The sequence below is a fragment of the Lepidochelys kempii genome, chromosome 1 (genome assembly GCF_965140265.1).
Source record: "Lepidochelys kempii isolate rLepKem1 chromosome 1, rLepKem1.hap2, whole genome shotgun sequence".
NCBI lineage: Eukaryota > Metazoa > Chordata > Testudines > Cheloniidae > Lepidochelys > Lepidochelys kempii.
In genome coordinates, this window is record NC_133256.1 from 258,075,483 (window position 1) to 258,102,121 (window position 26,639).

General features: G+C 47.6%; 2 protein-coding genes across 2 annotated transcripts; both read right to left on the reverse strand.

Annotated features, from left to right (window-relative positions):
* Positions 1-12,929: 12,929 nt before the first annotated feature.
* LOC140904462 (uncharacterized) lies at positions 12,930-17,697 on the reverse strand. The gene is made up of 2 exons (XM_073326834.1): positions 14,487-17,697; positions 12,930-13,903 (listed from the first exon to the last, which is right to left on the reverse strand). The coding sequence occupies exons 1-2, from the start codon at positions 15,067-15,069 to the stop codon at positions 13,383-13,385; spliced, it is 1,104 nt and encodes a 367-aa protein (XP_073182935.1). The 5' UTR covers positions 15,070-17,697; the 3' UTR covers positions 12,930-13,382.
* A 173-nt stretch (positions 17,698-17,870) lies between these two features.
* RPS19BP1 (ribosomal protein S19 binding protein 1) lies at positions 17,871-22,790 on the reverse strand. The gene is made up of 4 exons (XM_073336546.1): positions 22,466-22,790; positions 22,252-22,377; positions 21,632-21,729; positions 17,871-19,937 (listed from the first exon to the last, which is right to left on the reverse strand). The coding sequence occupies exons 1-4, from the start codon at positions 22,788-22,790 to the stop codon at positions 19,797-19,799; spliced, it is 690 nt and encodes a 229-aa protein (XP_073192647.1). The 3' UTR covers positions 17,871-19,796.
* Positions 22,791-26,639: the final 3,849 nt, after the last annotated feature.

A 26,639-nucleotide genomic window follows, 5' to 3' on the forward strand; every position in this document is an offset into this window, starting at 1 on the left:
GGAGCAGGGTCTTGGACCACTCCATGTGGCTCCCGGAAGCAGCAGCATGGCCCTTCTCCAGCTCCTATGCGCAGGGGCAGCCAGGGGGTTCTGTTTTGCATGCTGCCCCTACCCCGGGAACGGCAGCCAATGGGAGCTAAAGGAGCGATGCCTGCGGACAGGGCAATGCACAGAGCTGCCTGGCTGCGCCTCTGCATAGGAGCCAGAGAAGGGACATGCCGCTGCTTCCGGGAGCTGCTTGATGTAAGCACCGTCTGGAGCCTTTCCCCATGCCCCAAAACCCTGCCCCAGCCCTGATCCCTCTCCCGCCCTCCGGATTTCTCGATCCCAGCCCGGAGCACCTTCCTGCACCCCAAACTCCTCAGCCCCACCCCAGAGCCCACACCCCCAGCTGGTGCCTGCACCCCTTTCCGCACCCCTACCTCCTGCCCCAGTCCTGATCCCCTTCTGGCCCTCTGAACCCCTCAGTCCCAGCCTGGAGCACCCTTCTACACCCCAGACTCCTCATCTGCACCCCCAGCTGGAGCCCTCAACTCCCCTGCACCCCAGCCTGGAGCCCCCTCCTGCACCCTGAACTCATTTTTGGTGCCACCCCAGAGCCCACACCCCCAACCAGAGCCCTCACCCCCTCTTGCACCCCAACCCCAATGTTGTGAGTATTCATGGCCCGCCATACCATTTCCATTCCTAGATGTGGCCCTTGGGCCAAAAAGTTTGACCACCCCTGATCTAGAGACTTATTTAGGTCCCAAGCATAACCTTCTTAGTAAAAAGATCTCCGATTAGCTAGTGATTCTTCAAGTTTGTGTGACTTTTCCAGTTGCCCACATTTCAGTAGAGGGGAGAGGCAATCTCACTTAGAAAGCTGAGCCCTAGATTCCTCTAAAAGAGTCTCAAGAAAGTTTGGAACGCTTGTTTGGGCATGGGTTGGTGATGTGTTTTACAGAATTCCCCACTAGTCTACCCATTCTAAGAAATGGGGAATCCTTGCTGTAATTGCCCTCTTACCAACAAATGTTCGCTTTTTTGGCAGCAGGTACCCAGACTAGCAATACTAGTCTAGTCCATGTTTGCTTTTCCTTGGAATGTTCCTCTTGGCATGTGCTTTCCCTCTTCCCAGTGCTCATATGGAGGTTTCCTGCTTGTCGTAAGGACTCCCTTAATCCTAGTTGCCTGAGACTGGCAGGCTTGCTACATGGACTTGCTGATGCTTTTCCAAGAGATTAGAAGTCCTCTGTTCCTAGGCTAAGACCTTTGTCAGCAGGGCCCAGTAATGTTCTCAGGCCCTGACACTCACATTTCTCGGCCTGGTTTGCAGTAAGACACTCTTAAAGGAGTTGTACATTTTTGATAGGGTGGTCCAGACACTGCTGTACCGACAGCAAAAATGATGACATCTTTTGTTGTCTATTGTGTGGATGGTTCTGTTCCAGATGATGCAGGAAAGAGGGTTTCCCCGCCCCCCCCCCCCAGCTAGATGGACCAGAGTGACAGCCATCTTTGATTTCCTGAAGAAGGTTTCTATCAAAGGCCTAGTCTCTGACCCTGCTCAGGGTTCTTGCCACTGTGTTCAGGAGTCTGTTTGGGGATCAAGAGATCCTCTTATCTGGTATCAGTATTACTGAAGTCCACTCTTCAGTTAGCTGCCCAGTGTCTTTGAGGAATCTAATACTTGTTCTCAGATTATACAAACCTCTCCACTTCACAGCTCTGCAGTCCCTCATCCTGAAAGTTCCTGAGTAACAATAACTCTGGGGAGAAGAACAGAATGGAAGAGCTACCTGCACTTGCCTGTAGTCTTCCCTATTTGATATTCCCTAATGACCAAGATGTCCTTTGCATGTGTTCTTGTTTTTGCCAAAAGTCCAATCCTCCTCTCATCTGATCCATGCACCAAAGTATCTGTCTTGTCCTGACCCAGGAAGGAAAATGCCTGGCACACCTTGGGCCTCAGCAGGGCCCTCAAGGGTAATTAGACAGACGAGAAGCCTTCAGGTGAAATGGATCCCCCATTTCCATCTCTTCCAGGGTTTGGGGAAAGACCTCATCATGTTCAGATACATCCTGGTCAAGTGGATCAGGTCTGGTAACCAGGAGGCTTATGAGGCCACAAAAGTTCCCTGCCAGTGAGACTTAGAGTCCATGACACTGGAGTTACCTCCTAGGCCAGAGACGGGAAGCGTCCATAGCTGCCACCTGGTGTTTCCTGTACTCTTTCACTAGACACTATTGGCTAGGTTCACTGCCCTTGAGTACAGTTGCTTAGGGTAGGGTTTCCATGTGAAAAGCTCTGCACTCAGAAGGGGTCAGGTTCTCTTTCTCCCTCCTCCCGCAGCCAGCAGCTTCCTCTTCTCCTTCAGCAACTCTCTTACCTCCCTTCCTTGGGTGTCTTTCTATAGGGTGTACAGTTATACAGAGCCCAGCCACTGCTGTGTCAGCCAAGCCACTGAAAGATAAATCCTACTCCCAATTTTACCTTCTAATTTTCTTTCCATGGCTCGATGGAGACCACACAGATCCCCATGCTGGCAGGCTTTGATGAGAGACTCTCCTCTGGGAGGTAGACCAGGCTAATACATTTTCTTCAGATAGGGACTCAAACTGGAGAAGCAGAAGGAGCCCCAATGAGTGGGAAAATCCTGGATGCCGACTAGTCAGTATCTTGTCTCAGAGCAAGGGAAGATCCAAAGTCTGCACAATCTCAACTGAGCCACAGAAAACACATTAGCTGGTAAGTTGGTCTGTAAAATGTTTTTGTTTCACCTTCCTTAGAGTAAACCCACCAAAGAGAGGGAGTCAAACTCTGTCATGGCATGTGAATAAACCTTCTGTGTTCCCATAGCACTCTCCTAGAGCAAAACTAGATGTTTTACTCAAAAGGATGAGTGTAATACAAGAACCCAGATAGAATACAAACATCCCAATCTCCTACCACTGAAATACAATCATCCAGGGGTAGGGAGATCAGAGCTGCAGACAAACAGGGAACAGCACAACACTTCCACAGCTCTTTTAAAGTAATTTCTATTTCTCCCCCTGCTTCTTTCAGGAAAACTACTTTTACTTTAAAAGAGGTGTGGGGGGAAAAAACCCTGCTGCTTTCTGTGTCTGACTGCAGCTTTGATCATCTTGTCTTCAGACAGGTCATCAAACTGATGCTAAGGCTGCCTCATGGGCCCATATTTCAATTACATATGTAACTTTCAATAAATAATTCTTAGTCATTTAGTCATGCTTTTAAACAGTATCTGTAGATTGGAAACTTTATTCTTCCATTGTAATTTTCATAAATTCCAGGGCCAGAAGGGACACTTTTTTACTCCTGCTGGAATTCTGCACCTCTGTGTAATGCAGAATTAATGTTTCCTGGAGAATTTTATTTTTCATGCAGATTTTGAGATTTCCACCAAAATGCTTCCTTTTTCCAGTTTTGCTTGTTTCAAATTATTAGTTACATATACACATAGTGTCTTTGCGCACACATGAGCACTTTGGCTGTGTGAGCAGCGAGGCTCAATGTAAAAACCTTATAGGGTACTGTTAAATTAAATTGGTCGTGACTTGTGTTTGTGACCCTCCCTTTTATATTCCCTGCCAGCCTGAACCCACCTATCACTGCGTGCGCGCACACACCCAGCGTTCCCACCTGCGCCTGGCACAGGGGTGTGCATACCACCTCCGGAGACAAAGGGGTTTTGGCTGACAAAACATAACCCCCCCCCCCCCCCACACACACACACACACTCTACCCTGGGTCTCCCTTCCCCCATGCTAACCATCCACTATCCTACAACTAAACTATTGCTAACTCACCAACTCCATTTCCGCTAGTGGCATGATCCAAAAACCTTACGATACACACACAAGCTTGAACTTGGACAACACATGACAAACACACAAAACAGTACTTAAGAATGCTAGTGCCCTCTTAGGCCAGGTCATTACAATATGTTTGTATAATGACTTTGTTTAAATTAAATATTTAATTTCACTGAAAGAGAAGATAACTGTTAACAAAGATACATCAAGTTCTGTATTAATATGCCTAGTAAGGAATCTATTTGTCAAAAAACATTTCCTGAATCTTTTTTTGTTGGCTGTATTGTTAGACATACTTGCTGACAGGTATTTTGAAATAAATTGCCAAAATTGAAACTGCCGTGATGATATTGTGTTTTGGCAAATAAAATGTGCAGAATTTTAAAGTTTTGTTGCAGTATTCCCCGAGGAGTATATTATGATCATCTAGTCTGACCTCTTGAATAACACCGGCCATAGAACTTCCCCAAAATAATTCCTAGAGCAGATCTTTTAGAAGAATATCCAATCTTGATTTACAAATTATCAGTGATGGAGAATCTACCACAACCTTGGGTATATTGTTCCAATCTTTAATAACTCTCACTGTTAAAAATGAAAAGGAGGACTTGTGGCACCTTAGAGACTAACCAATTTATTAGAGCATAAGCTTTCGTGAGCTACAGCTCACTTCCTCAGATGCATATCGTGGAAACTGCAGCAGGCTTTATATATACACAGAGAATATGAAACAATACCTATTCCCACCCCACTGTCCTGCTGGTAATAGCTTATCTAAAGTGATTTCCAGCACAAATCCAGGTTTTCTCACCCTCCACCCCCCCACACAAATTCACTCTCCTGCTGGTGATAGCCCATCCAAAGTGACAACTCTTTACACAATGTGCATGACAATCAAGCTGGGCTATTTCCTGCATAAATCCAGGTTCTCACATCCCCCCCACCCCCATACACACACAAACTCACTCTCCTGCTGGTAATAGCTCATCCAAACTGACCACTCTTCAAGTTAAAATCCAAGTTAAACCAGAACATCTGGGGGGGGGGGGGGGTAGGAAAAAACAAGAGGAAACAGGCTACCTTGCATAATGACTTAGCCACTCCAAGTCTCTATTTAAGCCTAAATTAATAGTATCCAATTTGCAAATGAATTCCAATTCAGCAGTTTCTCGCTGGAGTCTGGATTTGAAGTTTTTTTGTTTTAAGATAGCGACCTTCATGTCTGTGATCGCGTGACCAGAGAGATTGAAGTGTTCTCCGACTGGTTTATGAATGTTACAATTCTTGACATCTGATTTGTGTCCATTTATTCTTTTACGTAGAGACTGTCCAGTTTGACCAATGTACATGGCAGAGGGGCATTGCTGGCACATGATGGCATATATCACATTGGTGGATGTGCAGGTGAATGAGCCTCTGATAGTGTGGCTGATGTTATTAGGCCCTGTGATGGTGTCCCCTGAATAGATATGTGGGCACAGTTGGCAACGGGCTTTGTTGCAAGGATAAGTTCCTGGGTTAGTGGTTCTGTTGTGTGGTATGTGGTTGTTGGTGAGTATTTGCTTCAGGTTGCGGGGCTGTCTGTAGGCAAGGACTGGCCTGTCTCCCAAGATTTGTGAGAGTGTTGGGTCATCCTTTAGGATAGGTTGTAGATCCTTAATAATGCGTTGGAGGGGTTTTAGTTGGGGGCTGAAGGTGACGGCTAGTGGCGTTCTGTTATTTTCTTTGTTAGGCCTGTCCTGTAGTAGGTAACTTCTGGGAACTCTTCTGGCTCTATCAATCTGTTTCTTTACTTCTGCAGGTGGGTATTGTAGTTGTAAGAAAGCTTGACAGAGATCTTGTAGGTGTTTGTCTCTGTCTGAGGGGTTGGAGCAAATGCGGTTGTATCGCAGAGCTTGGCTGTAGACGATGGATCGTGTGGTGTGGTCAGGGTGAAAGCTGGAGGCATGCAGGTAGGAATAGCGGTCAGTAGGTTTCCGGTATAGGGTGGTGTTTATGTGACCATTGTTTATTAGCACTGTAGTGTCCAGGAAGTGGATCTCTTGTGTGGACTGGACCAGGCTGAGGTTGGTGGTGGGATGGAAATTGTTGAAATCATGGTGGAATTCCGGACCCATGGAAAAGAAGCCCTTGAGGCAAACACCTACAAGATCTCTGTCAAGCTTTCTTACAACTACAATACCCACCTGCAGAAGTAAAGAAACAGATTGATAGAGCCAGAAGAGTTCCCAGAAGTTACCTACTACAGGACAGGCCTAACAAAGAAAATAACAGAACGCCACTAGCCGTCACCTTCAGCCCCCAACTAAAACCCCTCCAACGCATTATTAAGGATCTACAACCTATCCTAAAGGATGACCCAACACTCTCACAAATCTTGGGAGACAGGCCAGTCCTTGCCTACAGACAGCCCCGCAACCTGAAGCAAATACTCACCAACAACCACATACCACACAACAGAACCACTAACCCAGGAACTTATCCTTGCAACAAAGCCCGTTGCCAACTGTGCCCACATATCTATTCAGGGGACACCATCACAGGGCCTAATAACATCAGCCACACTATCAGAGGCTCATTCACCTGCACATCCACCAATGTGATATATGCCATCATGTGCCAGCAATGCCCCTCTGCCATGTACATTGGTCAAACTGGACAGTCTCTACGTAAAAGAATAAATGGACACAAATCAGATGTCAAGAATTGTAACATTCATAAACCAGTCGGAGAACACTTCAATCTCTCTGGTCACGCGATCACAGACATGAAGGTCGCTATCTTAAAACAAAAAAACTTCAAATCCAGACTCCAGCGAGAAACTGCTGAATTGGAATTCATTTGCAAATTGGATACTATTAATTTAGGCTTAAATAGAGACTTGGAGTGGCTAAGTCATTATGCAAGGTAGCCTGTTTCCTCTTGTTTTTTCCTACCCCCCCCCCCCCCCCAGATGTTCTGGTTTAACTTGGATTTTAACTTGAAGAGTGGTCAGTTTGGATGAGCTATTACCAGCAGGAGAGTGAGTTTGTGTGTGTATGGGGGTGGGGGGGATGTGAGAACCTGGATTTATGCAGGAAATAGCCCAGCTTGATTGTCATGCACATTGTGTAAAGAGTTGTCACTTTGGATGGGCTATCACCAGCAGGAGAGTGAATTTGTGTGGGGGGGTGGAGGGTGAGAAAACCTGGATTTGTGCTGGAAATCACTTTAGATAAGCTATTACCAGCAGGACAGTGGGGTGGGAATAGGTATTGTTTCATATTCTCTGTGTATATATAAAGCCTGCTGCAGTTTCCACGATATGCATCTGAGGAAGTGAGCTGTAGCTCACGAAAGCTTATGCTCTAATAAATTGGTTAGTCTCTAAGGTGCCACAAGTCCTCCTTTTCTTTTTGCGAATACAGACTAACACGGCTGCTACTCTGAAAACTGTTAAAAATGTATGCCTTATTTCCATTCTGAATTCATCTAGCTTCAACTTCCAGCCATTGAATTGTTATACCCCCTCTGCTAGAGAAACTTTCCTTTAATCCCTTTCTTTGCACTATTTGTATGCACAGTGAATACCATTCTGTGATGAGCCAAAGGAAGAAAACCATTTTTAAAAGGGGAGGAAGATGTAGTCTTAGACTTCCTTAGAGACCGACTGGACAACTGATAGCTCTTCATGTGCTAATTTGTTTTATATTTTGTCAGGATTCATGACATTTTGTCTCATCGCCTTATCTCAGATCATACTTGTTTAAATTGGTTCTTCTCTGTTTACAAAAAGGGCAGTTCCTCTGCCCAGCAATAGAGAGAAGTAGGGAAATGGAGCAAGTTAAATACACTTTATCTGTTGCACTCTGAGACTACCAGTCCCTGCATATAGTTGGCAGTTTAATTAAGACCATTTTGAATTCTGGGTGTGTGTGTGTGTGTGCTGGCTTTGAGTATTTCTGGGTTTCAGCGAGGGGGTGTGTGTGTGTGTGTGTGTGTGTGGGGTGGTAATGGCACAGCTGACTCAAGGGAGGTACAGTGTGGGCAGATGCAGGCTTCACACAACTCTCCTCATGCGCCTCAAGCTAGGCATGATGCATCCCAGCATATTCCACTCCTGTTCTATTGGCTGAGTATAAGTCATGTGTTCATATATATAACTCGTATCAGGGTCCCTCCCCCACTCTGGGGTACTGGTGTGGGGACCTGCATGCAAGACCCCCTACGCTTATTCTTACCAGCTTAGGTTAAAAACTTCTCCAAGGCACAAACTTTGCCTTGGCCTTGAACCGTATGCTGCCCCCACCAAGCGTCTTAGACAAAGACCAGGGAAAGAGCCCATTTGGAGACGTCTTCCCCCCCAAATATCCCCCCAAGCCCTACACCCCCTTTCCTGGGGAGGTGTGAGAATAAACAAGATGAGCACAGATCAGCCTTGGATTTTTAAGACCCAAAAAACCCACATCAGATTCTCTAAAAAAAAAACCCCAAAAAAAACAGAACTTTATTAGAAGAACAAAAAAAGATAAGAGAATAACTCTGTAAGATCAGAATGGAAGATAATTTTACAGGCAGTCAGATTCAAAACATAGAGAATCCCTCCAGGCAAAACCTTACATTACAAAAAGACACAAAAACAGGAATACACATTTCCTCCAGCACAGCGAATTTACAAGTCAAACAAAGAAAACCTAACACATTTTTTAGCTAAATTACTTACTAACGTTACAGGAGTTGGAGAACTTGCATCCTTGATCTGTTCCCAGCAAAAGCATCACACAGACAGGTAAAAGCCTTTTTCCCCCCTTTCAGATTTGAAAGTATCTTGTCCCCTCATTGATCATTTTGGGTCAGGTATCAGTGAGGTTACCTTAGCTTCTTAACCCTTTAAAAGTGAAAGGATTTTGCCTCTGGCCGGGAGGGATTTTACAGCACTGTATACAGAAAGGTGGCTACCCTTCCCTTTATTTTTGTGACAATACAGGCAGGCTGCAGTCTTCTGCAAAGCTGTTCTGACCATGTGTGCCCTCTTTCCCACCACTTTATTTCTGCTACTGTTGCGTGCCGATAACTTCCTCTTCAATCTATTTTTAGATCCAGGTGCTTGTACTAGTTCTCTGTAAATACGAATAGAAAAGCAAACCACCCCTAAAGAAGCCATCCGTCTCCTTTGCTGTCCTGAGAAAACAGCTGCACTCCTGTACCTCGTGTGCAAGCCCGAATCCCCACTGCAGCTTTGCAGAGTGAAAGTCAGGGTGATAAAATCCGATTAACCTCTCTTGGCAAGAAGCCCAGAAATAGCAGCAAGGACAGACTGCCCTTTGGGAGATGAGCACTCCCTCTTAGTGCCATTGAACTGCATTAACCAGCAGGATAAGGCAGGATATTCTGGTCAGACTATTTCAGGCAAAAGCCATAGCCTGGCAGCCCAACCCCTTCCCCCTCTCTCATCCCAGCACAACCTTCAGTCTACTCTCCAGAAAGCAGTCAAGGTGCCTCTTGAGCAAACAGATCCTTTGCCTCTCTTGTGTTTCCTGGTGTCTTATTCCACTATGTGATTTGGTTCTGCCTAAATTCCTGGTTTCCCCTCACCACCTTCCTTTCGAGACTGTCCCTCCTTTCCCCTAACCCCTATGTAACAATTCTGCTACTGATTATCAACTTCTTTAACTCTGAAAGCCTTTTTGGGGGCAACATTTATCTTCCAGTGAGAATAAACCTCATTCCTTTTATTTTTCCCATATCACTTAATCCTCCAGACCTGGTAACATCTGCATTGAATATGTACAGAGTAACTATTTTCCAATTTGTGCCAATTTTTTAGCCATTAAAGGTGTCTGGGTTCTGGCTACCTTGGAGACCTCCTCTCTCCTTCTGCATCATACTTTCAGTAGAGAGCCACTTAGGGTATGTCTACACTACGAAATTAGGTCGAATTTATAGAAGTCGTTTTTTTAGAAATCGGTTTTATATATTCGAGTGTGTGTGTCCCCACAGAAAATGCTCTAAGTGCATTAACTCGGCGGAGCGCTTCCACAGTACCGAGGCAAGCGTCGACTTCCGGAGCGTTGCACTGTGGGTAGCTATCTCACAGTTCCCGCAGTCTCCGCTGCCCATTGGAATTCTGGGTTGAGATCCCAATGCCTGATGGGGCTAAAACATTGTCGCGGGTGGTTCTGGGTACATATCGTCAGGCCCCCGTTCCCTCCCTCCCCCCGTGAAAGCAAGGGCAGACAATCATTTCGCACCTTTTTTCCTGAGTTACCTGTGCAGACGCCATGGCACGGCAAGAATGGAGCCTGCTCAGGTAACCGTCACCCTATGTCTCCTGGGTGCTGGCAGACGCGGTACGGCATTGCTACACAGTAGCAGCAACCCCTTGCCTTGTAGCAGCAGACGGTACAGTACGACTGGTAGCCGTCATCGTCATGTCCGAGGTGCTCCTGGTCGCCTCTGTGAGGTCGATCAGGAGCGCCTGGGCAGACATGGGCGCAGGGACTAAATTTGGAGTGACTTGAGCAGGTCATTCTCTTTAGTCCTGCAGTCAGTCCTATTGAACCGTCTTATGGTGAGCGGGCAGGCGATACGGACTGCTAGCAGTCGTACTGTACCATCTTCTGCCGAGCAGCCATGAGATGTGGATGGCATGCAGTCCTTCTGCACCGTCTGCTGCCAGCCAAAGATGTAAAAGATAGATGGAGTGGATCAAAACAAGAAATAGACCAGATTTGTTTTGTACTCATTTGCTTCCCCCCCTCCCCTGTCTAGGGGACTCATTCTTCTAGATCACACTGCAGTCACTTACAGAGAAGGTGCAGCGAGGTAAATCTAGCCATGTATCAATCAGAGGCCAGGCTAACCTTCTTGTTCCAATAAGGACAATAACGTAGGTGCACCATTTCTTATTGGAACCCTCCGTGAAGTCCTGCCTGAAATACTCCTTGATGTAAAGCCACCCCCTTTGTTGATTTTAGCTCCCTGAAGCCAACCCCGTAAGCGCCCCTCCCAGCGTCAGAGCAATGGCAAACAATCGGGCATCTGAGAGTGCTGTCCAGAGCAGTCACAATGGAGCACTCTGATGGGGCTAAAACATTGTCGCGGGTGGTTCTGGGTACGTGTCGTCAGGCCCCCGTTCCCTCCCTCCCTCCCTCCGTGAAAGCAAGGGCAGACAATCATTTCGCGCCTTTTTTCATGAGTTACCTGTGCAGACGCCATACCACGGCAAGCATAGAGCCCGCTCAGGTAACCGTCACCCTATATCTCCTGGGTGCTGGCAGACGCGGTACGGCTTTGCTGCACAGTAGCAGCAACCCATTGCCTTCTGGCAGCAGACGGTGCAATACGATTGGTAGTCGTCCTCATCGTGTCCGAGGTGCTCCTGGCCACGTCGGCTGGGAGCACCTGGGCAGACATGGGCGCAGGGACTAAATTTGGAGTGACTTGACCAGGTCATTCTCTTTAGTCCTGCAGTCAGTCCTATTGAACCGTCTTATGGTGAGCGGGCAGGCGATATGGACTGCTAGCAGTCGTACTGTACCATCTTCTGCCAGGCAGGCAAGAGATGAGGATTGCTAGCAGTCATACTGTACCATCTTCTGCCAGGCAGGCAAGAGATGAGGATGGCATGCAGTCCTTCTGCACCGTCTGCTGCCAGCCAAAGATGTAAAAGATAGATGGAGTGGGTCAGAACAAGAAATAGACCAGATTTGTTTTGTACTCATTTGCCTCCTCCCCTGTCTAGATCACACTGCAGTCACTCACAGAGAAGGTGCAGCGAGGTAAATCTAGCCATGTATCAATCAGAGGCCAGGCTAACCTCCTTGTTCCAATAACAACGATAACTTAGGTGCACCATTTCTTATTGGAACCCTCCGTGCAGTCCTGCCTGAAATACTCCTTGATGTACAGGCACACCCTTCGTTGATTTTAGCTCCCTGAAGCCAACCCTGTAAGCCGTGTCGTCAGTCGCCCCTCCCTCCATCAGAGCAACGGCAGACAATCGTTCCGCGCCTTTTTTCTGTGCGGACGCCATACCAAGGCAAGCATGGAGGCTGCTGAGCTCATTTTGGCAATTAGGAGCACATTAACCACCACACGCATTATCCAGCAGTATATGCAGCACCAGAACATGGCAACGTGATACCGGGCGAGGAGGCGACGTCAGCGCGGTCCCGTGAGTGATCAGGACATGGACACATTTCTCTGAAAGCATGGGCCATGACAATGCATGCATCATGGTGCTAATGGGGCAGGTTCATGCTGTGGAACGCCAATTCTGGGCTCGGGAAACAAGCACAGACTGGTGGGACCACATAGTGTTGCAGGTCTGGGACGATTCCCAGTGGCTGCGAAACTTTCGCATGCGTAGGGGCACTTTCATGGAACTTTGTGACTTGCTTTCCCCTGCCCTGAAGCGCATGAATACCAAGATGAGAGCAGCCCTCACAGTTGAGAAGCGAGTGGCAATAGCCCTGTGGAAGCTTGCAACGCCAGACAGCTACCGGTCAGTTGGGAATCAATTTGGAGTTGGCAAATCTACTGTGGGGGCTGCTGTGATGCAAGTAGCTCACGCAATCAAAGATCTGCTGATATCAAGGGTAGTGACCCTGGGAAATGTGCAGGTCATAGTGGATGGCTTTGCTGCAATGGGATTCCCTAACTGTGGTGGGGCTATAGACGGAACCCATATCCCTATCTTGGCACCGGAGCACCAAGCCGCGGAGTACATAAACCGCAAGGGGTACTTTTCTATAGTGCTGCAAGCTCTGGTGGATCACAAGGGACGTTTCACCAACATCAACGTGGGATGGCCGGGAAAGGTGCATGATGCTCGCATCTTCAGGAACTCTGGTCTGTTTCAAAAGCTGCAGGAAGGGACTTTATTCCCAGACCAGAAAAAAAACTGTTGGGGATGTTGAAATGCCTATATGTATCCTTGGGGACCCAGCCTACCCCTTAATGCCATGGCTCATGAAGCCGTACACAGGCAGCCTGGACAGTAGTCAGGAGCTGTTCAACTACAGGCTGAGCAAGTACAGAATGGTGGTAGAATGTGCATTTGGACGTTTAAAGGTGCGCTGGCGCAGTTTACTGACTCGCTTAGACCTCAGCGAAACCAATATTCCCACTGTTATTACTGCTTGCTGTGTGCTCCACAATATCTGTGAGAGTAAGGGGGAGACGTTTATGGCGGGGTGGGAGGTTGAGGCAAATCACCTAGCTGCTGGTTACGCGCAGCCAGACACCAGGGCGGTTAGAAGAGCACAGGAGGGCGCGGTACGCATCAGAGAAGCTTTGAAAACCAGTTTCATGACTGGCCAGGCTACGGTGTGAAAGTTCTGTTTGTTTCTCCTCGATGAACCCCCCTGCCCCTTGGTTCACTCTCCTTCCCTGTAAGCTAACCACCCTCCCCTCCTCCCTTTAATCACCGCTTGCAGAGGCAATAACGTCATTACTGCTTCACAGTCATTCATTTGTTATTCATTCATCACACAAATAGGGAGATGACTACCAAGGTATCCCAGGAGGGGTGGTGGAGGAGGGAAGGAAAATGCCACACTGCACTTTAAAAGTTTACAACTTTAAAATTTATTGAATGACAGCCTTCTTTTTTTGGGGCAATCCTCTGTGGTGGAGTGGCTGGTTGGCCGGAGGCCCCCCCACCACGTTCTTGGGCGTCTGCGTGTGGAGGCTATGGAACTTGGGGAGGAGGGCAGTTGGTTACAGAGGGGCAGCAGTGGCAGTCTGTGCTCCAGCTGCCTTTGCTGCAGCTCAACCATACACTGGAGCATACTGGTTTGGTCCTCCAGCAGCCTCAGCATTGAATCCTGCCTCCTCTCATCACGCTGCCGCCACATTTGAGCTTCAGCCCTCTCTTCAGCCCGCCACTTACTCTCTTCAGCCCGCCACTTCTCCTCCCGGTCATTTTGTGCTTTCCTGCACTCTGACATTATTTGCCTCCACGCATTCGTCTGTGCTCTGTCAGTGTGGGAGGACAGCATGAGCTCGGAGAACATTTCATCGCGAGTGCGTTTTTTTTTCTTTCTAAGCTTCACTAGCCTCTGGGAAGGAGAAGATCCTGTGATCATTGAAACACATGCAGCTGGTGGAGAAAAAAAAGGGACAGCGGTATTTAAAAAGACATTTTATAAAACAGTGGCTACACTCTTTCAGGGTAAACCTTGCTGTTAACATTACATACATAGCACATGTGCTTTCGTTACAAGGTCGTATTTTGCCTCCTCCCACCGCGTGACTACCCCCTCAACCTTCCCCCCTCCCTGTGGCTAACAGCGGGGAACATTTCTGTTTAGCCACAGGCAAACAGCCCAGCAGGAATGGGCTCCTCTGAGTGTCCCCTGAAGAAAAGCACTCTATTTCAACCAGGTGACCATGAATTATATCTCACTCTCCTGAGGATAACACAGAGATAAAGAACGGATTTTGGTTGAATGCCAGCAAACATACACTGCAATGCTTTGTTCTACAGTGATTCCCGAGTACGTGTTACTGGCCTGGAGTGGTAAAGTGTCCTACCATGAAGGACGAAATAAGGCTGCCCTCCCCAGAAACCTTTTGCAAAGGCTTTAGGACTACATCTAGGAGAACCGCAAATGCCAGGGCAAAGTAATCCTTTCACATGCTTGCTTTTAAACCATGTATAGCATTTTAAAAGATACACTCACCAGAGGTCCCTTCTCCACCTGCTGGGTCCAGGAGGCAGCCTTGGGTGGGTTCGGGGGGTACTGGCTCCAGGTCTAGGGTGAGAAACAGTTCCTGGCTGTCGGGAAAACCGGTTTCTCCGCTTGCTTGCTGTGAGCTATCTACAACCTCCTCCTCCTCCTCATCTTCTTTGTCCCCAAAACCTACTTCTGTATTGCCTCCATCTCCATTGAAGGAGTCAAACAACACGGCTGGGGTAGTGGTGGCTGAACCCCCTAAAATGGCATGCAGCTCATCATAGAAGCGGCATGTTTGGGGCTCTGACCCAGAGCGGCTGTTCGCCTCTCTGGTTTTCTGGTAGGCTTGCCTCAGCTCCTTCAGTTTCACGCGGCACTGCTTCGGGTCCCTGTTATGGCCTCTGTCCTTCATGCCCTGGGAGATTTTGACAAAGGTTTTGGCATTTCGAAAACTGGAACGGAGTTCTGATAGCACGGATTCCTCTCCCCAAACAGCGATCAGATCCCGTACCTCCCGTTCGGTCCATGCTGGAGCTCTTTTGCGATTCTGGGACTCCATCATGGTCACCTGTGCTGATGAGCTCTGCATGGTCACCTGCAGCTTGCCACGCTGGCCAAACAGGAAATGAGATTCAAAAGTTCGCGGTTCTTTTCCTGTCTACCTGGCCAGTGCATCTGAGTTGAGAGTGCTGTCCAGAGCGGTCAGAATGGAGCACTCTGGGATAGCTCCTGGAGGCCAATACCATCGAATTGTGTCCACAGTACCCCAAATTTAAGCGCTAATCCACTTGTCAGGGGTGGAGTAAGGAAATCGATTTTAAGAGCCTTTTAAGTCGAAATAAAGGGGTTCATTGTGTGGACGGGTGCAGGTTTAAATCGATTTAACGCTGCTAAATTCGACCTAAAGTCCTAGTGTAGACCAGGGCTTAGAGGCACTCTCTAAATTCAACTTCCAGTGTGGGGCGGGTCCTTGGATCTAGTATATGCTTCCTCTTTTGTACCAACAAAGCTTGTATTAACTCTGAGTGCATGTCAACATTGACTCTACCAGTTTGCTTTCCATTCGTGTTGTAGGAGGAGTGTCAGCCACACCCTGGCTTTATGGACCCGATTCATAATAGGCTAGCCCAGAGGTGGGCAAACTATTGCCCGTGGGACTGTCCTGCCTGGCCCTGGGGAGGCTAGCCCCCAGCCCCTCCCCTGCAGTCCCTGCTCCCCCGCAGCCTCACCTCACCATTCTGCCAGCATAGCTGGCTGCGAGCTCCTGCTGCTCTGAGCAGCATGGTAAGGGGGCAGGGAGTGGGTTGGATAAGGGGCAGTAGGTCCTGGGAGGCAATCAGGGGATAGGGAGCAGTTGGGTAGGGTGGAGGAAGGTTGGGGGGGGGGGGAAAAGGAGGGGTTGGATAGGCATGAGAGTCCCAGGGAGGCCTGTCATGGGGCAAGGGTGTGGACAGGGAGCAGGGGGGTCCTGGGAGGGGGTGGTCAGGGGACAAGGGGCAGGGGGGGTTTGGATGGGTCAAGGGTTCTGAGGGGGGCAGTCAGGGGGTAGATAGGGGGTGGGGGCCAGGCTGTTTGGGGAGGCCCAGCCTTCCCTACCCAGCCCTCCATACAGTTTCACAACCCTGATGTGGCCCTTGGGCCAGAAAGTTTGCCCACCCCTGGGCTAGTCCAATACTAAACTCCCAGGGATGCTTTGCCCTGTAATTCCTCTGCCAGAAGTAGACCACTACCAGACTCACATGTTATTTACATTTATATTAGAGATGCTGCTGCCTTTCTCCTCCCTGTGGGGAGGGGAAAAGTTATCCATAAAGATGGCAACCCCCTAGCTTTAGCTATCTTTATTTTCTGCTGCAGCATACTCAGCCAGTGGTGCAGATCTGGGACCAGAGCCCGGAGTCTAGCCACAGTGAGCTCATCCAACTCAGTACTCACCCCACAGCAGTAGGAAGAAATCAAGTGTGGGAGCACACAGCTAAAACAGAAGGGAATGCACTCTGACAGGATCAGCTCTTCCAGGCTGAAGAGCTTCTGTCAATGGAAGCCAAGGGGAAATAGGAGCTATGTAAAAGTAAAAGCACCCAGGCCACTCCTTGCACACTAAAAGCCTTCCTCCCTATTTCTTGTGGGGCACAGCTTGGCCTGTAGGTGATGGCTGAGTGAAGCAAGAGGCTCTTCTAACCCCGCTTTCTCAATGCCCCACAATGGTCATTCACTAGCATTTGCACATTTAATATATTTTATATTATGAAGTCTGCTGTGGTTCTACACTCCACTGTCCAAAATGCTGTTCCTTCAGCTTATATTTAGTGAGCAGTGGCTTGTAGGGATGGGGAAGAGGACTCACTGGCCTGCTCAGTCCAAGCATCACACGTGGCTGGGCTATGCTCTTCCACTTGATGGACAGAAGCAAGCCTGAAGAGGCCTTCACACTTGTTGTAGGATCGAGATAAGTTAATACAGGCAGAAACAGCAGAATTAGTTGGAATGTGTAAATACATGTTTAAATTGTTCTTAGCATGTCTCATGGTTACAGGGCTAGCTACACGTCTGTTCTCTTCCTGGTCTGAGTGTACTCCCTCAGGTGTCAGGCCTTGTGACTTCACCTCTCCTGGGGAGCAATTCCACAGTTCTCACACAGGGCCAGGTCTCGGAGTGGATCACCTGTTCTTACCCAGCAGATCCAACTGGATTCAGCTCATATGGTTCTTTCCTTCTGGAGTCTGTGACCAGCAGCATACACACTGACCAAATAAAACTAAAGTATTGTTGTTAAGAAGGTTAACAGTAGGAACAAATAATTTAGAGGACTTCAAAAAACAGCTGTCTCCCTGCATATCACTTTCCGGTCTCCCAGTAGCAGCCTAAGAAAACCTAACTTCTTCAGCCTCCCCCATGGGTACCTGGGTCAGTCTGGTGCCCCTACCCAACCACCTCCTCTCTTGTGAGGAAGCCCCTTTTTAAACTGCCCAACTTCTTGTTCTTCATTCTCAGACTTGGGCCCCTCTGGACAAAGCTAGTTTTGCAAGTTGGCTGGAAAGGAAATCCTCTAAAGCCCTCACAGATCTGGGCTGTGACGGGACCATGCCCAAATAGTTAAGGGTTTGCTTGCTGAGGGCTAGAGGGCTGCCCAGGCCTAATTTTTAAGCCCCCTTGACCCCCAGCCTTCCTTCCTAACCTGAGACAGTGCCACTGCCTCCAGCCCAGAGTAGCTGCATCCCCTCAGGGGACTCAGCCCTATGGAAGGGTGGCTTATTTCAAGGTGTTCTTTCACTTCCTGCTTGTTTTTCCTTCCAGCCCCTATTAAACCAATCTTCATACAATAAACACCCCAGTAACCATGGCAACATACATATGCATACCTTACAGAGCAGCACCACCACCACCACAGTATGTATGACACCTTTATTTTAAACAAGATGGCAAACGAAAAATGGCTCTCTCTAAACTTACTCTAGCCAACTGGAAACAAATTCAAAGTACAGTTAAAAAAAAAACACCAGGAAAAGCTACTCATTGCCATATACATTTTTCTGTTTCTGCACCAAGAACACGTACAAAAGAAGGGAACTGGTCTTTGCACTGCTCTAGTCTGTCTGCAGAAGAGAGAAATGAGTAATTGAGAAATCCCCTTTCCATCCTCTTACACAAGAAGTTCCAAGCAACATGTACAATAAGGAACACTAATACCCAGAATTAGCTGTATTTGGTCACTACAGCTTCCTGTTTCAATAATATCTTGGCTTCCCAAACCTTGCATTTCTGAGAAATCCTCCCCCACTCTCCATCTGGTCACTGTGTATTGCAGGTAAGTGGGTGTAGAACACACCAGTGAGGAAAGAGGAGCAACAGGAACAAATTTGGGGATTGCAATGAGAATGAAAGGAAGAGAGTGTACAGGGCTGCTCGACATTGAAGCTCAGCCAGCCTATTTTACACAGAGGCAATGATTCACATAATTAATATTTGGGCTACTTTTTTTGAGGGGGAGGGAGGGGAGGGGACACTCATTCTTTTTACCCCTTTGTTTTCAAGTGGAGAACAAAGGTCCTTTCTGGGGAGTATAACAGATGGCAAAGTAGCCACCAACCCTCCAGAAACACATTGTATAGGGGTTGCACAATGGACAACTTCCCCATCTGCTGGCCAAACTACATGTTACAACATCCAAAGCATTTAGCATTAGTATTTGGGTAGGAGAGAATTGCCTCCCTTGACCCAGCATCACAATCACCAGCCAAAAGTTCTCAACAGTAAACTGCCTTCACCTTCACCAGCTGGTGTTTGCAAGGCAGGGAGGGGTGGGTATTCTCAGGGGAAGTGACAGATAGCCACACTTAGCAGGTTTGGGACAGAAGAGCTGAAATGTGGGTTAATATTAGGGCCAGCTGTACTATGCAGCAACACTACCCCCATGTGTTTAGTACCCTGATTTAATGGGCTTGAGTGTAAACTACCAGCTGTATAAGGAGATTTGTGGGAGCGAAGGCTGGGAGGAGTCCAGTACAGAAGGGTTATTTCACTTCCACTCAGCAGTCCAATGAAGGAAAGTAGAAAATATCCATATATTAACATGGAGCACAGAGACCTTTCACACAGCCCTAAAACAGCCTAAAAAGAATTGTGTCTGAATGACCTGTTTCACCTCTGCCAACCCCACCCTATTGGAATAATTATTCTACCACAGAGGTACGCAAGTACATTCTCTGCCATAGTGACTACTGTTCAAGCACCATAAGCCTACATGGCATTACACAAGGAGAAAAAAGTGAAGGTCCTTGCCTGATGGAGATCATAACCTAAACAGAGGTTTGAATAGTACTCACATCTTCTCCTTCCTAGAGCATCCTTCCTTTTTCTGATAATTTGTTCCGGCTGCTCCACAATTCAGCTCTAAATAGTCTCCTGTGTTTCCCGTAATGAAACCTGCCACTTTAAGCTGTCTTTTCCAAAACAGATGGACAGAAGGATCCCGTCTCAGAGGAGCAGAATTTGCATCTGGCTTGAATGAAGAGTCTGCTCTACTCCAGGAGAACATGAGTGAGGTGCTGGCTGGAAGTGGGCAGTAGACCCATGATGCACCCTAACAACATGATCTCCCTGGATGCTTTTGAGTCTACAGCATCACATCCCATGCTAGTAACTAACAAATTCTGTACATGTGTGTGAAATCTTGCATTGGACGTGACATCTAAACATATGCTGGCAAGAGGTATCATCCCACTCCCCTGGTCTCCCATCCCAAACAGGAGGACACGGTCAGTCCCATGCTCTGAACACTCAGTTTTGGAAAGCCTGGAGCTGCAAGAGTTCTCATCACACTGCTCCAGCTCGCCCAAAGTATTCTCTCTCAAACTTCTGGAAGTCTTCCTCCGTGAAGACAGTGCCTTCAGATTTCTTCTTTGGCTTCTTTGGGGGGCGGTCTCTAGATTTCCTGCCCCTATTCTGGTTGAGAACCTTCAAATAATAGGAAGGAAAGATTATTACAGCCTTTGCTAATCCAGCCCCAGACACAGACACAGTATAAACTACTGTGCCAGTAATCCAGTCCTGCTATTCCAGTCCTGGCAATGCAGAGAATTAAGACAGATGTTTACTAGGGTTAACAAAAGCTTGTGTTTGGGGCAGCAGCAGACTCCACTTGGGTTTTTGGGACTAATGTCAAAGATGGTCTCAGCTCTTTTGCTGCTGAGGGCCTTGAAGCCAAAACCAACTGCTAGGGCTGAAAGCTTATCACAAACTTTGTTAAGAAGAACGGGAGATTTACAGCATCCCTTTTGACTGCTTAGTTCTCTTGCTTTTGGTTTCGTTGAAACCCACAGGCATTTATCTGAAGACAAACAACAAAACATATTCCCAGGCAGGTGGGAAGTACTACCCAAGGTGCTGGGAACTGCTTCTCAGTTACTGGCGAGCTGCTCACAGCAGAACAGGTTTCCCTGCTGAGCAGTCATTGTAGTGTCTAGGACAACTCAACAGGGAGAGGGGGAAGCATGGTCTAGTGGGCTATGCACAGGACAGAGAAAGTTAGTTCTGTGTTCTCAACCTGGCTCCGACACCAATGCCCTGCACAGCTTTGGTAAAGCCTTAGTTTCTCCCTCTGGAATATGGGGATACCACCTCCCTCTGTAGGGGAGTTGTGTGACTAGTACATATGACACTATATATGCTGAGCTATTAAATAAATGTCAGCTACTTAATACACGTTTGTACTTTTTCCAAACCTGTCATGCAGATATAAAGGAAACAGAGCAAAACATTTCCTTTTTCCCCCAGTTTACTTTTTACACCTGACAGACAGTAGTCGGTTTCATTAGCTTCCCCAGTTGTATGGGTCTTTAAAAATCAACAGGGGAAAGAAACATTTTAAGTGATAGGAAAACAAAATCAAAAACAAACAACAAAAAACACAAGGGGCACCACATGTAGCAACTGGAATTATTAACTTTTTTTAAAATTGTCAACTTGACATACACTCATTGGTTTTATTAAAGAGAGATATGGAGGACTGGGGATTTAATTGGGGATTGGTCCTGCTTTGAGCAGGGGGTTGGACTAGATGACCTCCTGAGGTCCCTTCCAACCCTGATATTCTATGATTCTATGACTGTAGACACACAATGAAATACAGGTTTGAATAAGGGGAAAAGGACTGTGGGGAAGAAATGGGTCAGAGAGAGGTAAATTTTAATGCAGAGAGTAAGGTTACATGATTATATTAATGTTGCCAACTACCCTGAATTCTATTATTAAGGGGAGAAAAATGAAAATAACCCAGAATTATTGACTGCACTTATAAAACAGAAGATTCTATTGGATAACCCAAAATACACATTTTTCTGTACAATTAGTTATGTTTTGGGAAAGAGGCCTTATAAAATCATCTTGCTGGATCTCCCCAGAAATCCTAAGGCTGGCCCTGGGCATAGTTGTGTGATCATTATAGATCATTTTGGGACCTCAGGGTGGTAGTGCAGTAAGTTATTTTGTAAACACACCCAAAAATACTAAGGCCAACATTAGCTGCCACCCAAACTCATTTTTAGCATTGACCTGTGCCTCAGGTGTTCACCAGTCTCCAAGGTGAATGACGCGTGGGAGCCACTTCCCCTTTCGTGGTATTCTAGGGAACAAAAACAGGACTCCCTTGCCTGCTGCGTGATGGTTTTGTCCACAGTGAATCGGCCCTTCGTCATGTACTGCAAGTTCTTCTTTAAGTGATCCACAGCCTGGTGCTTCCGATACTCCTCTGGTAAAGGGCAGAGAGCAACAAAACATCTCTGTAAGTGTGTACTGTATAACAACTAGCTGACGAGTACAGGGAGCCAGATGGGGGTATCGCAGCCAGGCTATGACACTATTGCTGGGGGGTGTCTCCCTGTGCATCAAAACTTTGTTTGAGGAGTCATGGGGACAGGATATCCAGCAAGAGACACACGAGGTAACCCGGATAGGATTGTGATCAGGGCCCCCGTGGTGCAGCCAGGCATAAAGAGGTTCCTATGGAGCCCCAGTCACGAGCAAGCAGGCCTAGGAGGTAGGGTCACCTGCATGCAACAGGCTGCTCCCCCCACAAAGCTGGCAGCCCCGAGAGAGCTGCCCTCCTACTCCAAGATGGCCTGGGGTGATAGCACCCCCCCCCCCGGCTCCTCGGGGCCCCGGGGCCGGGGTGTTTCAGAACAGCGGGTTCTCCTCCAGTTAGTCCCCGGTTTCTGTGCCCAGCCCCCTCCCACCAGCAAGGGGTAGTGGCGGCGGGGAGGGTCTCCGTCACCTATCGCCGACTTGGTGACTTTGCCCTTGGCCGTGGTCTTGTTCCTGCCAGGCCCCCGAGCCGCCTTCCTCCTCTTCGGGGCTGTGCGCGGCCGCTGCTGGGGGCTGCTGAGCCCGGGCTGGTGCCCTGCGGGGACGGGGAGAGAGACGTTAACGTGACCGCGCAGGTGACGGATCTGAGCCCCGCTCAGGCCTGGCCCCACCCGCCCACTCACCCGCCGCCGCCGTCATCTCCGTCTCCAGCAGCTCCAGCCCCTTCCTCAGCAGGGAAGCCGACATTCTCCCCACGTGGAGCCGGTTTCCGCCTACCGATGCGCCGCCTCCTCCTTCGGCCCTGCCACACTTCCGGTCCTCCGCCGCGCCGCTTCCGCCGGCAGCCCCGCCACACTTCCGGTCCTCCGCCGCGCCGCTTCCGCCAGCAGCCCGGCCACACTTCCAGCCTGAGGATACACCGCCTCCTACTTCAGCCTCGCCACACTTCCGGTCTTCCGCCACGCCACTTCCGCTAGCGGCTCGGGCACAGGCGCTCGGGACAGTCATCGGCACTCCCCGCCCCGCCCGTCCCGCACATGCGCGGAGGGCGCGCTGGGCCCCTGGTGGGTGGTGGGGAGGCTCTCACAGTGGTTCTGGGGAGGCAGAGAGCGCGGGGCGGCGGCTGCCCCCTCCCCCCCCAGCAGCGTGAGGGGAGGCCCAAGGGCAGGAAACCCCGCTCCCCCCACCGAGATGCCACCCCGGGTTCTCCTTCCCCCGCCCCCAGCTTTGTGGGGGGAGCAGCCTGCTGCACGCAGGTGACCCCTGCTCGGGATTGAGGCTCCCTGGGAGCCTCTCTGCGCCTGGCTGCACCATGCGGGCCCTGATCTCAGTCACAGCATCCTTACCTGGCGCTTCTCCTGCCAGCTCTGCCTGTCTCGCTCACCTGCCCAAGTTGGGCCAATAAAAGATATTCCCTCACCCACCTTGTCTCTCCTACCCCGCGAGTCTCATACTGGGATTGCAAACTCTTCAGGGCAGGGGCCATGGCTGATTTCTTTGTATATAGCCATCACAATGGGGCTAGAGGCCTGTAGGTGCTGCCACAGGGGAAATAATAAGTAAAACGAAAATAATACCCTGGTATCGTGATTTTCCAGATCAAGCCCCAAAACCATCCCAGTCTGACTCCTGAGGCACAGAATTTAACCTGGTCAAAAATTACATTTATTATTCGTTAGTATTTTACTTATTTATATTACCCCCCTGACAGAGACAATGTTATTGTCTTCTAAGTTCAGTCATCATTTGAATAGGTGGTCACAGAATTATTTGATTTTAGCCAATGCTAACGCAACAAGATGACATGAGAGAAGAAGGGGAGGGGTTTATGCTCCCTTGACAAGTGTGCTCTTAAGGCCCAATGGGGAAAAAAAGATACACTTGAAGTTTGCTTCCATTATTTTTCATGGCAAAAATATTTTACTAACAAAAGTGCTACTGTAGACAAAGCCCTAGTGAGCAATGCAAAGCACTTCCACTTTTCTTCTCTGAACCACCAGGGGCTGAGAGCATTGTTCCCACTGTTATGGCTTGTGTAATGAGCATTCAGGAGTCAGCCTGGCTGAAAAGAAGGCACAGCACTTTCATTATACTTCTCGAACTTTTTAGAACATAATGGGCATGCTGAGAGGCTTCCCATTAGCACAGTCAGCCCCATGTGAGATCTATCTTTAAATCCCCCTAAAACAACATAGAAGTAAGCTATCAGCATGGTCAGTAGATGTAACATTTTCCAAAGTCGTGTCATTAATTCATTGTAGTGTATTTCAGTCCTGTTAGTGTCTGGGAGATTTTTCTCCAGGCATGACTGTTAAAGTTCCTCTTGACTGTATTCTGACTTCCCTTCATAGGTGCCTGGACTTGTCAGCCTTAGCAATGCTGGTGTCTGTAATGATTCTACAATGGTTCCTGTCATGCTTCTGCTCTCACTGACACAGATTTTCTCATGACCTTTTCTGTTCCTCGAGGAATCCAGTTTTTGTCTATTTTCCCAAATGCCAAGTAATATAATTTTTTCAGCAGTTCCCTTAAAAGTGTATTGATCATCTGTACATTTTAAATTCATTTTGCTTGTTTATCATCCCCTTAAATCACTGTTCATTCATAGGGTACATCTGCACTGCAATAAAAGGCCTGCAGCACAGCTGCGGCTGGCCAAGATCAGCTGACTTGAGCTCACAGGGTTCGGACTGTGGAGCTAAACATTACATTATAGGCATTTGGGCTTGGGCTGGAGCCAGGGACTGAAGCCCTGTTAGGAGGTTGAGTGTCAGAGCCTGGGCTCCAGCCCAAGCCCCGAACGTCTGCACTGCAAGTTTTAGCCCCGCAGCCCAAACCCCATAAGCCCAAGTCAATTGACCCTGACTCTAAGACTCAGTGCCGCTGTTTTTTATTGCAGTGTAGATGTACCCACAGAGTCATAGATTTTAAGACCACAAGGGACCCTTAGATCATCTAGTCTGATCACAGGCCATAGAATTTCACCCAGTTACCCCTGTATTGAGCCCAATAATTTGTATTTGACTAAAACATATCTTCCAGAAAGGCATCCAGTCTCGATCTGAGGACATCAAGAGATTGAGAATCCACCACTGCCCTCAGGAGTATGTTCTGATGATTACTCGCCCGCACTGACAAAAATGTATGCCTTAGTTCTCTGTGGTGCCTGTATTGGAACTGTTATTTTGTTTTATCCAAATCAGCAGTTAAGCCACCTTTGTACAGTTTAGATAGTTAGATAGTAGATAGTTTCTGTTGGACCAGCAGTTTACTTTTTAAAGTTTGGTGTTAGGTCTCTTTGTCTTGGTATTTACAAAAATTGCTCAGTATTTAATTATGTTCTTTACGTTCCCCAGCTCATATTAGAATTTCATCCAGTATAATTCAGCACTTTGTCAACCTTTCAAAAGTCTGTGCAATTGCTCTTTGAAATGCTTCTGGGGTGGAATGAAAACAGAATGGTACTCATTTAAATGTACAACTTCCAAATAAGTCACTAGCTTATAGCTCGACTCATCTAACTTTACAGCAAAAAATGCATGTCCTGCATCTCATACTGAGACTGTCTTTTCAAAGCTGGCGGGGGGGATGAAACAAAGGTTCTCTCTGTCTGTGTGATGCTTTTGCCGGGACCAGAGCAGGAATGCAGGTCAGAACTCCTGTAAAGAGTTTTTGAAGCAATCTAGTTAGATATGTGTTAGATTCTGTTTTGTTTAAATGGCTGATAAAATAAGTTGTGCTGAATGGAATGTATATTCCTCCTGTTTTTGTGTCTTTCTGTAACTTAAGGTTTTGCCTAGAGGGATTCTCTATGTTTTGCATCTGATTACCCTGTAAGGTATTTACCATCCTGATTTTACAGAGGTGATTCTTTTACCTTTTCTTTAATTAAAATTCTTCTTTTAAGAGCCTGATTGATTTTTCATTGTTCTTAAGATCCAAGGGTTTAGGTCTGTGTTCCTCTGTACCAATTGGTGAGGATTATTATTAAGCCTTTCCTAGGAAAGGGGGTGTAGGGCTTGTTGGGGGGGGGAATATTTTGGGGGAAGATGTCTCCAAGTGGTCTCTTTCCCTGTTCTTTGTTTAAAACGCTTGGTGGTGGCAGCATACTGTTCAAGGACAAGGCAAAGTATGTACCTTGGAGAAGTTTTTAACCTAAGTTGGTAAGAATAAACTTAGGGGGTCTTTCATGCAGGTCCCCACATCTGCACCCTAGAGTTCAGAGTGGGGAAGGAACCTTGACAGCACATCCATACTTTATTTGGCTCTTTCAGTTGCAAGGTTGGAATTGTCCCACCGGATAGGTTGCTCTAACTTTCCAATAGTTCCCAGCTTTTCCATGTTATCAGGTTAATTTTCTGCTTCATTTCTGAGGGCAAATGGAAAGTTTCCTTCCTGGATAGATTGCTGAAATTTCAGATTTATCTATCTTAATGTGGTACTTTCCATCCAGTTAATCTAGGTCTTGGAAGGCATTTGAGAATTTTCCTATTATGCTGCCTGTGCCCTCTATGTGATTCTGTTCCATTTATAGTAAGCATCTTTTTAGTAACTTTCACCCAACATGGGTTTTTAACTGTATAGCAGGGTGTCAATGTTGCTAACTCCCATAATTTTATAGCAGGTCTCATGATATTTTGGTGTTTTTGTTAAAGCCCCAGCCCCTGGAGTTAGATGATTACATGAGAATCTCAGCTTTCATTTTTTTTAAAAAGTCAGTTTCTAGCCCTAATGGTTGTGGAGAAAAGCAGATGTGGCCCAAGTGAAAAAACAAAGGCAAATAAAAAGACCCTGCAATTTATTATTTTTTAAAATTAATTGTTTAAAGCCAATCTTATGGTGTTTTGAAGGCTCGAC